Source organism: Lepus europaeus, chromosome 1, assembly GCF_033115175.1.
Source record: "Lepus europaeus isolate LE1 chromosome 1, mLepTim1.pri, whole genome shotgun sequence".
NCBI classification, from domain to species: Eukaryota; Metazoa; Chordata; class Mammalia; order Lagomorpha; family Leporidae; genus Lepus; species Lepus europaeus.
Window position 1 is genome coordinate 3,260,433 of NC_084827.1, and position 12,012 is coordinate 3,272,444.

Genomic DNA, 12,012 nt, shown 5'->3' on the forward strand with positions numbered 1-12,012 from the left:
TATTTTTCTGCATATCTTTATGCGTTTATGTTTATCTTACTTTTAAAATATTTCAAAATATATCTTATAATTGACAAACATTGACTGTATTTAGCATGAAAATGATGTTTGGAAATATTTATACAGTGTATAATGGATAAATTATTAAGCTATTACCATATGCATTAAAAAGTTCCTTAGGACAAGTATTTGGTAGCGTGGTTAAGGTGCCGTGTGGGTGGGGGTCCCAGGTTCAGTTCCTGGCTTCTGGCCTCAGCTGTTGTGGTCCTGTGGATAGGAGCTCTAGGCCTCAGCTGTGAGACTGAACATAACTTGACAACTCAGGTTCTCCAAGAGGCAGCCATTACCCATCTTCTCCTGTCCACGGATTCAGATTCTCCGTTTCTAAATGCAGGTAAAAGCTGGGATAGGCACGATGTCCATAGTAAAAGCCTGGATAATTACGTTCGCTCCTTAACTCCTCAGCCCCAGTGTCCTCACTCCTCCTCACGCCTGCATTTCTCCTGGTGTGAGGTTTCTGATGCCGTTTTCTTTTTTATTTTTATTTTTATTTTTGACAGGCAGAGTTAGAGAGAGAGACAGAAAGATCTTCCTTTTACTATTGGTTCACCCCTCAAATGGCCGCTACGGCCCGTGTGTTGTGGCCAGCATGCTGTGCCGATCTGAAGTCAGGAGCCAGGTGCTTCCTCCTGGTCTCCCATGGGGTGCAGGGCCCAAGCACTTGGGCCATCCTCCACTGTACTCCCTGGCCACAGCAGAGAGCTGGCCTGGAAGAGGGGCAACCGGGACAGGATCGGTGCCCGGACTGGGACTAGAACCTGGTGTGCCGGCGCCGCAAGGCGGAGGATTAGCCTAGTGAGCTGCGGCGCCGGCCCTCCGATGCCATTTTCTAAGAGGACGCTGTCAGGCCTGTGAGTTTAAAAGCTGAGAGACGGTTCTAATTTTGAGAGCTCGGACATAACCCTTAACATGGCAGGCTGTGGGTTGAGCCACTGTTTGCAGTGCTGGTATTCCATATTAGCACTGGTTCAAATCCTGGCTGCTCCACTGCTGATCCAGCTCCTTGCTAATGCATCTTGAAAAGCAGCAAAGAATGGCCCACGTGCTTGGGACCCTGCACCTATGTGGGAGACCTGGAGGAAGCTCCTGGCTCCTCACTTGGACCAGCTGGGCTCTGGCCATTGTGGCCATTTTGGGAGTAAACCATCAGATGGAAGCGCTCTCTCTGTCTCTGTCCTCTCTCTCTCTCTCTCTCTCTCTAACTCTGCCTTTCTTAGGGAAGGAGAGAGAGAGGGAGATATCTTCCATCCTCTGGCTCACTCTCCAGCTGTCTGCAACAGCTGGAGGTGGGTGGATCTGCAGCCAGGAGCTCGTGGGTCTCCCAGGCAAGTGCAGGGGCCCAAGCACTTGGGCCATCTTCACTGCCCTCCCAGGTGCATTAGCAGGGAGCTGGATCAGAAGTGGAGCAGCCAAGATTCGAACTGATGCTTGTACGGGATGCTGGCGATGCAGGTGGCGACTTTACCCACTATACCACAGTGCTAGCCCCCACATTTAAAATATTTAAAAATAAATTTTAACATATAGATTCAAAAAAAAATTTCTGCGGCCGAGCAGGGTAAGAGTGGCAGGGATGCTGTTTAGTTGAGGTGCTCAGTGAAGGCTGGGCTGATCCTATGAACAGAGGCCTGAAGGAGACGAGTGAGCCATGCAGATGCTCCAAAGGGAATGCAGGCCAAAGATGCGGCACGTGCAAAGGCCCTGCTGCAGGCGTGTGCTCAGCATGTTTGGAGTGGAGTGTGCGGAATGCGGATGTGAGAGGGGTGCGGTTAGAGGAGGAGAGGCGGCAGCAGCCTGTGTCAGTTACGGATTCGGTAAATTGCCTTTCATCTCCCTCGCTTTACGTCGGATGAGGCAGAAGGGAGAGCCGTAATGAAATGTCCCTGGTTATCTGCCAGCGATTTGACCTCATTCCATTAAGCATTTCACTGTAGGCGTAGATCGTCATTCGGTAGCTAACCCACTTAACCGTCTCCTGGCGTATGGTTTCTAGGTGTTTTTATAGCCTGCCCACAGGGCTGTCATCAGGACTTGCCAGGAGGACCGGATACACTGTCTCTGGTTTGAGACCACTGATCCAGGCTCTGCCAAAGGAGGAAATGAGGACAGTCTGACACACTTTGTTCTCAGCAAACCCAGGCTGCTTGCTAGCAGCCACGCTTGTGTGTTCAGAACCAACCTGTAATCAGGGTTTTAACTTGTAGTCAAGATATTCGCAAATACGTAGCTGGTGAAGCCAGTCATTGCGTCTTTAGAATAAAAGTACAACTGTTCGTCATACAGCTCGACGGTGGAATGCTGGGGACTGCTCTCTCCTGCTCTCAGCTGTGAGTTAATGTCATGCTAGGACCCGCTGCCCAGGGTGCTGTGGTGTGTGCTCACGCCAGTGGGCTGTCCAGCCCAGGGCGGTTCTGCAGACCCAGCACAGTGGCACAACACCTGTGCTGATGACCTGCAAGCCCCTCCTGCTCATGTGGTGAGCACTCACACGACTCACGTTCGCCGTTTGATCCTCAAGGACCAGCCTGATGGAACAATGTGTATTGGAAGGTGAGGGGCAGAGGGACTGGCAGAGAGCTCCGGTGCCCTCCTCGGCTGTGCCGGCCTCTCACCAACCTGGAAGCTCCCTAGACTGTGTCTGAGGGTTTATGGAGTCCTTGTTACGTAGCCGTGGTTGAGTAAGTTAGGGGTGGCTGCCGAGCGAGCCTGACCTCAGGGCCCTCGCCCCTCTCTTGGGGAGGGGTTAGAAGTTCCAACCATCTGACCACCTTGCCGGCCCTTCTGGCCACTAGACTGCATCTTGAGACCATCGAGGGGCCCACAGGAGTCAACTCATTAACACAAGCTCTGGTATGGCTGGGACAGGCTCGCCGTGAGTACTGAGAGGCCCTCTCATCTCAGGAAAGCCCAGGAGGTTTAGGAGCTCTGGGCCAAGAACAGGGGACAGAACCCATGCAGATTTTTTATTACAGCTCTGATGCTGCAGCCCAACTGAAAGCTAATCTTTCAGATGAACAATCTGAACATTAATTAATAATCTTTGCCTATTAGTTTCTCTAGAGTACTGTCAATTAGAGGAAGTGTTTCCTATTTGAGAATTAGTTGCATCATGCCTGTTAAGATGTAGGGTTTGGTTATAGAGGTGTGCATATCACTGGCGACATACATGCTTCGTTGTAGTCTGTGTATCTGCAGTGACGTGCTCTCAATAAAAATGATACAGCTGAGGTACTGTTTTGTACTACGTAGGCCTAACTCTGTGTGTGCGATCAGAGCAACCATGATAGTCTCCTTTTATTTAGTACAGCACCAGTTATGAATATTTACCTTGCTAGATGCTTTACATACTGCTTTTGTTTGTTTTGTGTATGTGTGTGGGGAGGGGTGGTTTGTGTGTGTTTTAAAAGATTTATTTATCTCATTTGAAAAGCAGAGTTGGGGCCAACGCTATGGAGCAGTAGGTTAATCTTCTGCCTGTGGTGCCAGCATCCCATATGGGCACTGGTTCTAGTCTTGGCTGCTGCTCTTCTGATCCAGCTCTTCTATGGCCTGAGAAATCAGTAGAAGATGGCCCAAGTGCTTGGGGCCCTGCACCCGTGTGGGAGACCTGGAAGAAGCTCCTGGCTTCCACTTGGCCCAGCTCTAGCCGTTGCATCCATTTGGGGACTGAACCAGCCGATGGAAGACCTTTCTCTCTGTCTCTCCTTCTCACTGTCTGTAACTCTACGTCTCAAATAAATAAATAAATAAATAAATAAATAAATAATAAAAGGTAGAGTTATGGAGAGGGAGAGGCAGAGGTATTCCATCTGCTGGTTCCCTCCCCAAATGGCTGCAGCGGCTGGAGCTGGGCCGGGCTGCAGCCAGGAGCTTCCTCCATGTTCCCTGCCTGAGTGCAGGGCCCGAGCACCGTGGCCGTCTTCTCCTGTCCTTCCCGGAGCACTAGCAGGGAGCGGGGTCGGAAGTGGAGCAGCCGGGAACCCAATTGGCACCCATACGGGACGCTGGCTCGCAGGTGGTGGTTTAATCCACTGCATCACAGTGTCAGCCCCTACAGACGGCGTTAACAGTATGATAAGGAAGCTGTAATTACCCCCTCCCCCCAGTATATATAATTGATAAGGAAATGAAGATCCTGAGTGTTTAAGGCCATTCAGTAGCAGAGTTGAGATTTGATCTGGGTCGTGGGCTCCCAGATCTGGGCGTTTTCATTACGTCTGCTCCTTGTTTGCATACACACTGGGCTTCCTGCTTCAGCTGGAGCGCAGTGGGTGAGTGCTGTAATGGGATCGGCAGTAAACGGGAAGAGCGTCCCTTGACGAGCTGGCTGGCTGACAGGCCAGTTAGCAGGTTTGAATTTTAAAGAAAGGAGCTGACTGTATGGTTTCTGAGGTTCTCGTCTGGCTCTGAACTATAAAACTATACATAATGATATGAGCTGTTTTCATATCAATCAGTTGTGTTCAGTTTAAGAAGTCAATGTAAAACTCTTATTTTAGCCTTTGGCCTTGTGATCCGACAGTGGTGGGTTTGACCAAGGCTTCTTCTGTATTTCAGACAGATTACGAGGGACAAGCCAAGAAACTCCTGGAGCTGATGGAAAGTACAGATGTCATCATTGTCGCTGGAGGAGATGGGACCCTGCAGGAGGTATGGCTGTCTTTCTCTTTGAAGCACTTTGAAGGTGAGAAAGCTGGAAATGAAATTTAGAGCAACGAGATAAAGTAGTTACGACTTCAGGAAATGACTTCTTTGATTCTCTTAGGGCTGTTGCTCTGAGACTCGCGGAGCTTTCAACTTTCTTTGTGTACTTTTATTTCATTGCTTTTTATAAACTCTCCATGCAGCACGTGGAGGGTTTATATGTTAATCAAATTTAAGTTTAATAAAACAGACAAAACGATAGTGGGGGAGTAAGCTTGTTATGTTTTGAGGATTCATATAAAGTAGCCCTGCTTGTAATGGAATCATGGTTTTATTAGGAGGAGGATTTTTTTTAAGATTTTTTAAAAAAATTTATTTGAAAGTCAGAATTAGAGGGAGAGACAGAGACAGAGGTCTTCCATTCGTTTGTTCATTCCCCAAATGGCTGCGATGGCCAGGGCTGGGCCAGGCTGAAGCCAGGAGCCCAGCTTCAGGGTGTCCCACATGGGTTTGGGACCCAAATGCTTGGGCCATCTTCCACTGCTTTCCCAGACACGTTAGCAGGGAGCTGGCTCCAGAAGTGAAACAGCCAGGTCTTGAACTGGCATATGGGGTGCCAGCATCACAGACGGCTGCTTAATCTTCTGTGCCACAACACTGGCCCCGAGGACTAGTTAGTAAAAATTAAGCTGAAGGGGCTGGTGCCATGGCTTAGTAGGTTGACCTTCCACCTGCGGTGCATGCTTCCCATATGGGTGCCCTAGTCCCGGCTGCTCCTCTTCTGATCCAACTCTGCTATGGCCTGGGAAAGCAGTAGAAGATGGCCCAAGTGCCTGGGCCCCTGCACCCACGTGGGAGACCTGGGGGAAGCTCCTGGCTCCTGGCTTCGGGTCCACTCAGCTCTGGCCATTGTGACCATCTAGGGAGTGAACCAGTGGATGGAAGATCTCTGTCTCTCTCTGCCTCTATCTGTAACTCTGCCTTTCAAATAAATAAATAAGTCTTTAAAAAAACTAAAAATTACTCATAAGAAGATGGATTCATCCACTCACACTTCGTTTCCATCATTTATCATGTTATCGAAGTGCGACATAGTAGGACGAGGTATAAAGGTGCAGAAGTGTGCGTCTGCCTTTGTTTTAATGGTAGATGGCTTCAGTGAGGTAACACCGCACAGCTGCTGAAGTGGCCAGATCCAGGACACTGACAGTGTCAAGGGCTGGTCAGGCTGCTGGCCACAGTGCAGAACGGTAGACGGTCCGGGACAGCTGGGTGGTTTGTTGCACTGAACGGATTTTACTGTGTCATCCAGTGAGCGCACTCATTGATGTCTGCACAGAGCAGTGGAAAACCTGTGTCCACACAAAGCCCTACACACGGTGGTTTGTGACATCTTCGGTCACGATTGCCAGAACTTGGAAACAACCAGCGTGTCGTTGAGTGGTGAATGAATCAGGCGTGGTTCTTCCAGACAGCGCCGTGTTACTCAGCACTGGAAACACAGGAGCCGTCAAGCTGGGGGAGGTTCGGGGGAGCCGGTGTGCGTGTTCTAAGTGACTGAGAGAGGCTGATCCGGAAAGGCTGTTGCTGTGTGCTTCCGGCCTTTTGATGTTTGGGAGAGGGGAAGTGATGGGGACGATAGAACGTGTTTGTTGTCGGGGGTGGGGTGGTGAATGGGCAGTGAGGACAGCCGAGAGGATACTGTAACGGGGGGTGCGTGTCATCGTACGTGTGTCAGAGCCCACAGACAGAGTGAAACTGAGTGACCTGCGGACTTTGGGGGGAGTGTGCTGGTGCAGGCTCATCAGGAGAGCAAGTGTGCGTCCATTCTGGTCAGGGATGCCAGCCGCGGGAGATCAGCCGTCTGTGGCCGCAGGGGGACAGGCAGAGTCAGTTTACCTTCCTCCCAGTTCTGCTGTGAGCCTACTGTTGTTTTAAAAAATAAGTCTCACTATAAAGAAATGTTACATGCTCGAAAAGATAAATATACTTACTGATTAAATATTACACAATGCATACCGGGAACAAATGTGCACAGTTTCCCGTTACACTTTTTAAAAAATAAAACAGCAGTTGAACAACAATGGCATGCGTGTCCTTGCTGCTCTGGTCCACTGTTCCCTGCAGAGGTCCCCTTCTCACGCCGACGCGTGCTGTCGTGTGTTGGAACCCCCGGACAGCCCAGCGCAGGTGGCCTTGCCCAGTGCTCAGGGGTCCTGTGTCCCACAGTGCGCGTCGGTGTCTCCCCTCTGTTGGCCTCCTGTCTCTGATGGCTTCACTGGTGCCCAGGGATCAGAAGCCAACAGCAGACAGGGCACTGTCCTAAAAATTCTGGGAGCCTTTTAAAAAGCTGTGCTGATGACCTTGTGACTGTTTTTATGGCTTTGTAATGAAGTGTGAACAGTACTGATAACACGCCAGAAAAGAATGAAGTGGACCACTTGGTCCCCCACCTAATCCTGGAATTCAGTGAGGCAGGAAAAGACGAGAGAGATCTGCATCAACCTTTACTTTATAAGATGTTCTTAAAGATACCAGATTATGGCCGGCGCCGTGGCTTAACAGGCTAATCCTCCGCCTTGCGGCGCCGGCACACCGGGTTCTAGTCCCGGTTAGGGTGCCGGATTCTATCCCGGTTGGCCCTCTTCCAGGCCAGCTCTCTGCTATGGCCCGGGAAGGCAGTGGAGGATGGTCCAGGTGCTTGGGCCCTGCACCCACATGGGAGACCAGGAGGAGCACCTGGCTCCTGGCTTCGGATCAGCGCGACACGCCGGCCGCAGCGGCCATTGGAGGGTGAACCAATAGCAAAAAGGAAGACCTTTCTCTCTGTCTCTCTCACTATCCACTCTGCCTGTCAAAAAAAAAAAAAAAAAAAAAAGAAAAAAAAAAAAGATACCAGATTATGTTTGAGGATACTTCCAAACGTTTGTGAAAAACAGAATTAAAAGATAAGTTTATTTTGATGTAAAAGAAGTTTAAATTCATGTATCTTTTTTTCCTAAAAAGCATTTTTCATGAACTTTTTGGATATCCTATAAATGCATGGATTTCAAAATTCTCTACACCAAAATCAATTTTTTTTTTAAAGGATTTACTCATTTGAAAGGCAGAGTTACATAGAAAGAGGGAGAGATCTTGTATCTGCTGGTTCACTTCCCAAATGGCTGCAATGGCCAGAGCTGGGCCAGTTTGAAGCCAGGAGCTTCCTCTAGGTCTCCCATATCAGTGCAGGGGCCCAAATCCCTGGGCAATCCTCCACTTCCTTCCCAGGTATACCAGTAGGGAGCTGGATTAGAAGTGGAACAGCCAGGACACAAACTAGCGCCCATATGAAATGCTGGTGTCACAGGCCGTGGCTTTACCTGCTCCACCACAACACCGGCCCCCAAAATAAACTTAATTCTATTGTCCATGGACTTTTTGAAGTAGCTTCATGTTTGGTAGAATTACAGTGATATAAAAATTTGCATTGCTTTTTAAAAAAGGATTAGGGAGAAATATTCCAAAATAGAAATAAGTGATTAATATTTGTTATCTGTAGTGGATTTATGGGAACTTAATTCTTCTATTTTTTAGTTTTTATAAGAATACTATTCCTGTTGTTTTCCTACTCATAATAAGAAACATTTATTTACTGAGTACAGAATTCTCTGAGTATAGCAAGGTGGGTTTGTTTTTTCCTGTATGACTACTTCATTATATAAACTAGAGTCTCTTGTCTAATTGATATGTATTTCACATTTATGTAGAGCCTAACATATAGATACCAGTAAGGTTATGTCACATAGAACTTAAAATACAACTTTAATAGTGTGATGTAGAGTTTTTATAATTGTTGTGTCTTAGCCTTACTGTTGATCATAAGTTGAGAATACAGTTTATTTTAGCTCTGACTGTATTGGAGAATGCTGTCTGTTTTAAGATCTAATACATCATTTAAAAAACATTTCGTAAGAACTTATTTGAGAGGCCAAGAGAGAGCTCTTGTCTAGTGGTTTGCGCCCCACATACCATCAGTGGCCGTGTCTGGGCCAGGTCTCATGTGGGTGGTCAGAACCCAAACACCTGAGCCAGTACCACTGCCTCCCAGGGTGTGCATTGACTGGAACTGGGACCTAGAGTCCAGCACAGGCACTTGGTTATGGGATTCAAACGTCTTAACTACTAGGCTAAACACCCACTCCCCAGTTCATCTTGTAACATGGTTTCTAGGACCAAAACAAGGGTACGTGTTTGGTCTGAACATTGGATCCATTTCCTTTATGATGAAATACGTGCTTATAACTTTTTTTTATGTCTGCAGGTGGTTACTGGACTTCTTCGAAGAGCAGACGAGGTGAGCTGTGAAGAGAGAGTAGCTGTGCTTTAGCTTGTACTCTTTCATTCCTTTACCACTCTCTCCTTTTACCTCCGGCCACCTCCCTCGTTACGTTTCAAAGCAGGCAGAGTCGGGCTTTCTTGGATTTTAGGCCAGAAAGTACGGCTGCCTGTGTCATAAAGGTCTTCATTCGCTTTGGTAGTCCATCGTATCCAGTAACTCTTACCAACTGTTGTTGAAAATACAAAGTCTTCCTGTGCAAACAGATTGTAGCCATCCAGCAGTTATATGAATGAAATGTTTCTGCTGATGCCTACAAACATCAAACAATGGAAAAGGCAACTTTCTGATTTTCCACTTCTATAAAGTTTTAAAATTGAGAAAACAGTACTACAGATTGTTAAGGAATGTCTCACTCTGTAGTAAAAGAATAATAACCTAGGTGAAAAGGAGTTGCACCTATCTCAGAATTGTGGGAATAGGAATGATTAGAACAAACTCCCAATTGTATCTATCATTTTATTAAAATTTCTGAAGCAAGTTGGCCAGTGGTAACATTTGTTAAATGTGGTTTGTGGGCACATGGTGTTGGCAGTGTTACTTTGTGCACTTCCTACAATAGTGTAAAATATTTCATAAGTCACAGAAAAGACCCTTCTCGGCCCTTTGTGCTCCAGAGTCTTGCGGTCCCTTGCGGCCTCTGTACTGTTGTGGCACTTAACTAGCTGCTGTGCCTTCTGTTACCTGAACGTGCGCGTCGTCTGCCTCGCTGACACTGGAGATAGCTGTAAAGCGCTCGCGCCTCGCTGGGCACTGTGCACGTGGTAGACACTCCCAGTTGAACTTCATCTGCAACTGTGAAACACGGGTAACCGTGTGCAGTGATCTCGTGTCTGCAAATCCTCGTTCTGTCGACCAGTTTTCTTTCCACTACTTGTCACTAGTGGGTACTGAAACTTCCCTCTGAACTGTAGGTCACTTGTTGCATTGATTGCTGCTCACTGTGTGTTATTGGATTGCTGGGGTAGGGGTGGGGAAGCGAGCGGGAGGCAGAGCGGGCTCAGTGCTGTGTTGCGGCGGGCACACCTGCACATCGGTGTGAGGACTCACTTTGTGACTGTAATAGTACAACCTCCTCCTCCTCTCCTCCCAGGCGACCTTCAGTAAGATCCCCATTGGATTCATCCCACTGGGGCAGACCAGCAGTTTGAGTCCCACCCTCTTTGCCAAGAGTGGAAACAAAGTCCAGTAGGTGTTCAGTGTGGAGTATTAGCATTTGTGGGTGAGCAGGCCTGGGAGTGAAGAATGCGTGCATGCATGTGTGTGCATGTGCGCGTGTACATGTGTATGTATGTGTGTATGTGTGCGTGTGTGTATGTGTGCGTGTGTACACGTGCATGCACTTGAGTTCCCTGAAGCTTTACATATTTGAGAGAAGGAACTGTGTCAGAGTTCCACCTCTCCGTTCATCGGAGAGTTTCTCAGAACTCTGATAATCTGGTAGGTCCAGGTCAGGTGTGGAGATGAGTACTGCAGGTCCCGTGTCAGTTGTGAATGCCGTATCCCTGATCCAAGCTCTCTTTGTGCCTTTTCATAGTAAGATTCTTCAGGGAAGATGGATTTGCACTATTTGGTTGCTTTGAATATACGTGGTGACAAGCAGCAAGCTCCTTGTAAAGACTAAACTGGTAGCCTTGGCTTCATTACCTTGATATTGTGCTTGGCTAGAATAGTCCAGTCCTGGTGGGAATGCTAAAAGTGGTAGACAGTATGGAAGAAGCAGACAGAGAAGGTGGTGCAGCTCTGATGGTAAATTAAATCGCCGTGAGTCTCACAGTGCCGGCCGAGTTACTGCCCTTGTTCTCCGTTCTTAAAAGCATTGGTTGGGTGCCCTGAGCGCTGGTTTCTCAGGAGGGTGGGGATCTTGAATTGGAGGCCTGGCTCTCACGCTGGTCAGTGTGCAGTCCTGGGCGGATCTGAATGGTCCCCGCTAGGAAGGTGTCTTAGGGAGCAGCTGTATCGTTCCAGTGCGCCGTGAGACGCTGGAGGTGTCAACGAGTGAACGTGGTTGAATGAATCTGTTTTCTCTTCCTGATTATAACCTATCAATGCCTATATTTTAGTTATGCTGTGGAATTCCTTGATTGGGTTAGTTTTGTGAACTCATTTTTCTTGTGATTTTTGGAGTCAATTGTTATTTTTGACAATTCTGTATTTTTCATATAAGCCATGGCCCGTATATCAAATACTAGGCATGCACTTAAGATGTTTATCAGACCTTCATTCAAACTCCTCTTATACTTCAAACTTTAATTTATCTACTCACCGACCATCCTGAGGCCTAACAGGAGAGATCATTTCAGCTAACCATACTTTTTATTTTTAGTTTAGAATTTTTGAGCAGCTATATATAATGACAATGAATTACTGAAATATTTTTGCTTATCTGAAATAAATGGTCCCTGGTTTGGCTTTTGGTTACATTAGAGAGCTTATTTTTCCCTTGGGTCAGTATAGATTATTTGAACTGCTTTAGTGAACATTTTCAAAAACAAATGTCAGTAATCAGAGAGATACCATTTTCCCTGGAGCATCCCTTGCCTGTCCAAAAGCCAACTTATATGCAGTGCAGCAACTGTGAGAGCCAGAGATAGCATTCAGTTTTAGGGGAGCTGGTTTGCCTGTAATTAAACTGCTGTAGTTGCTGCTTCTATTGATAATTTAAAGATTTCTGAAACTGAATTTGTAAACATGCCACAGGGCTCTTAGGTAATCAAGTAAGCGAACCGTGGGTTCAGATTTTCTGTAGACTTCTTAACAGCGCAGGCGCCTAAGGCTGTTTACAAAGAACGAGGCTTTGCTCTTCGTACTGCTGTCAAGATTGTCGTACCGTAATTACTACAAAGGAAAAAAGAATCCTGCATTCGGAGTGTTGGGGGTAAATAATCCTTAAAGTGCTGTTCGCTGCTCCGTGTGGCTTCACTAACAGC

The 12,012-nt window shown here is 47.4% G+C and overlaps 1 protein-coding gene across 6 annotated transcripts in view; it reads left to right on the forward strand.

Moving 5' to 3' along the window:
- Positions 1–12,012, forward strand: part of AGK (acylglycerol kinase) — a 98,044-nt gene that overhangs the window by 45,965 nt on the left and 40,067 nt on the right. For all 6 annotated transcript variants that reach the window (XR_009865543.1, XM_062187379.1, XM_062187320.1 and 3 more), the window contains 3 exons: positions 4,618–4,710; positions 9,008–9,040; positions 10,176–10,270. Coding sequence is in view for 5 of the 6 variants with exons in the window: in XM_062187379.1 (XP_062043363.1) it covers positions 4,618–4,710; positions 9,008–9,040; positions 10,176–10,270 (221 nt within the window). In the remaining variant the exon portion in view is untranslated. The remainder of the gene's footprint in view (positions 1–4,617; positions 4,711–9,007; positions 9,041–10,175; positions 10,271–12,012) is intronic.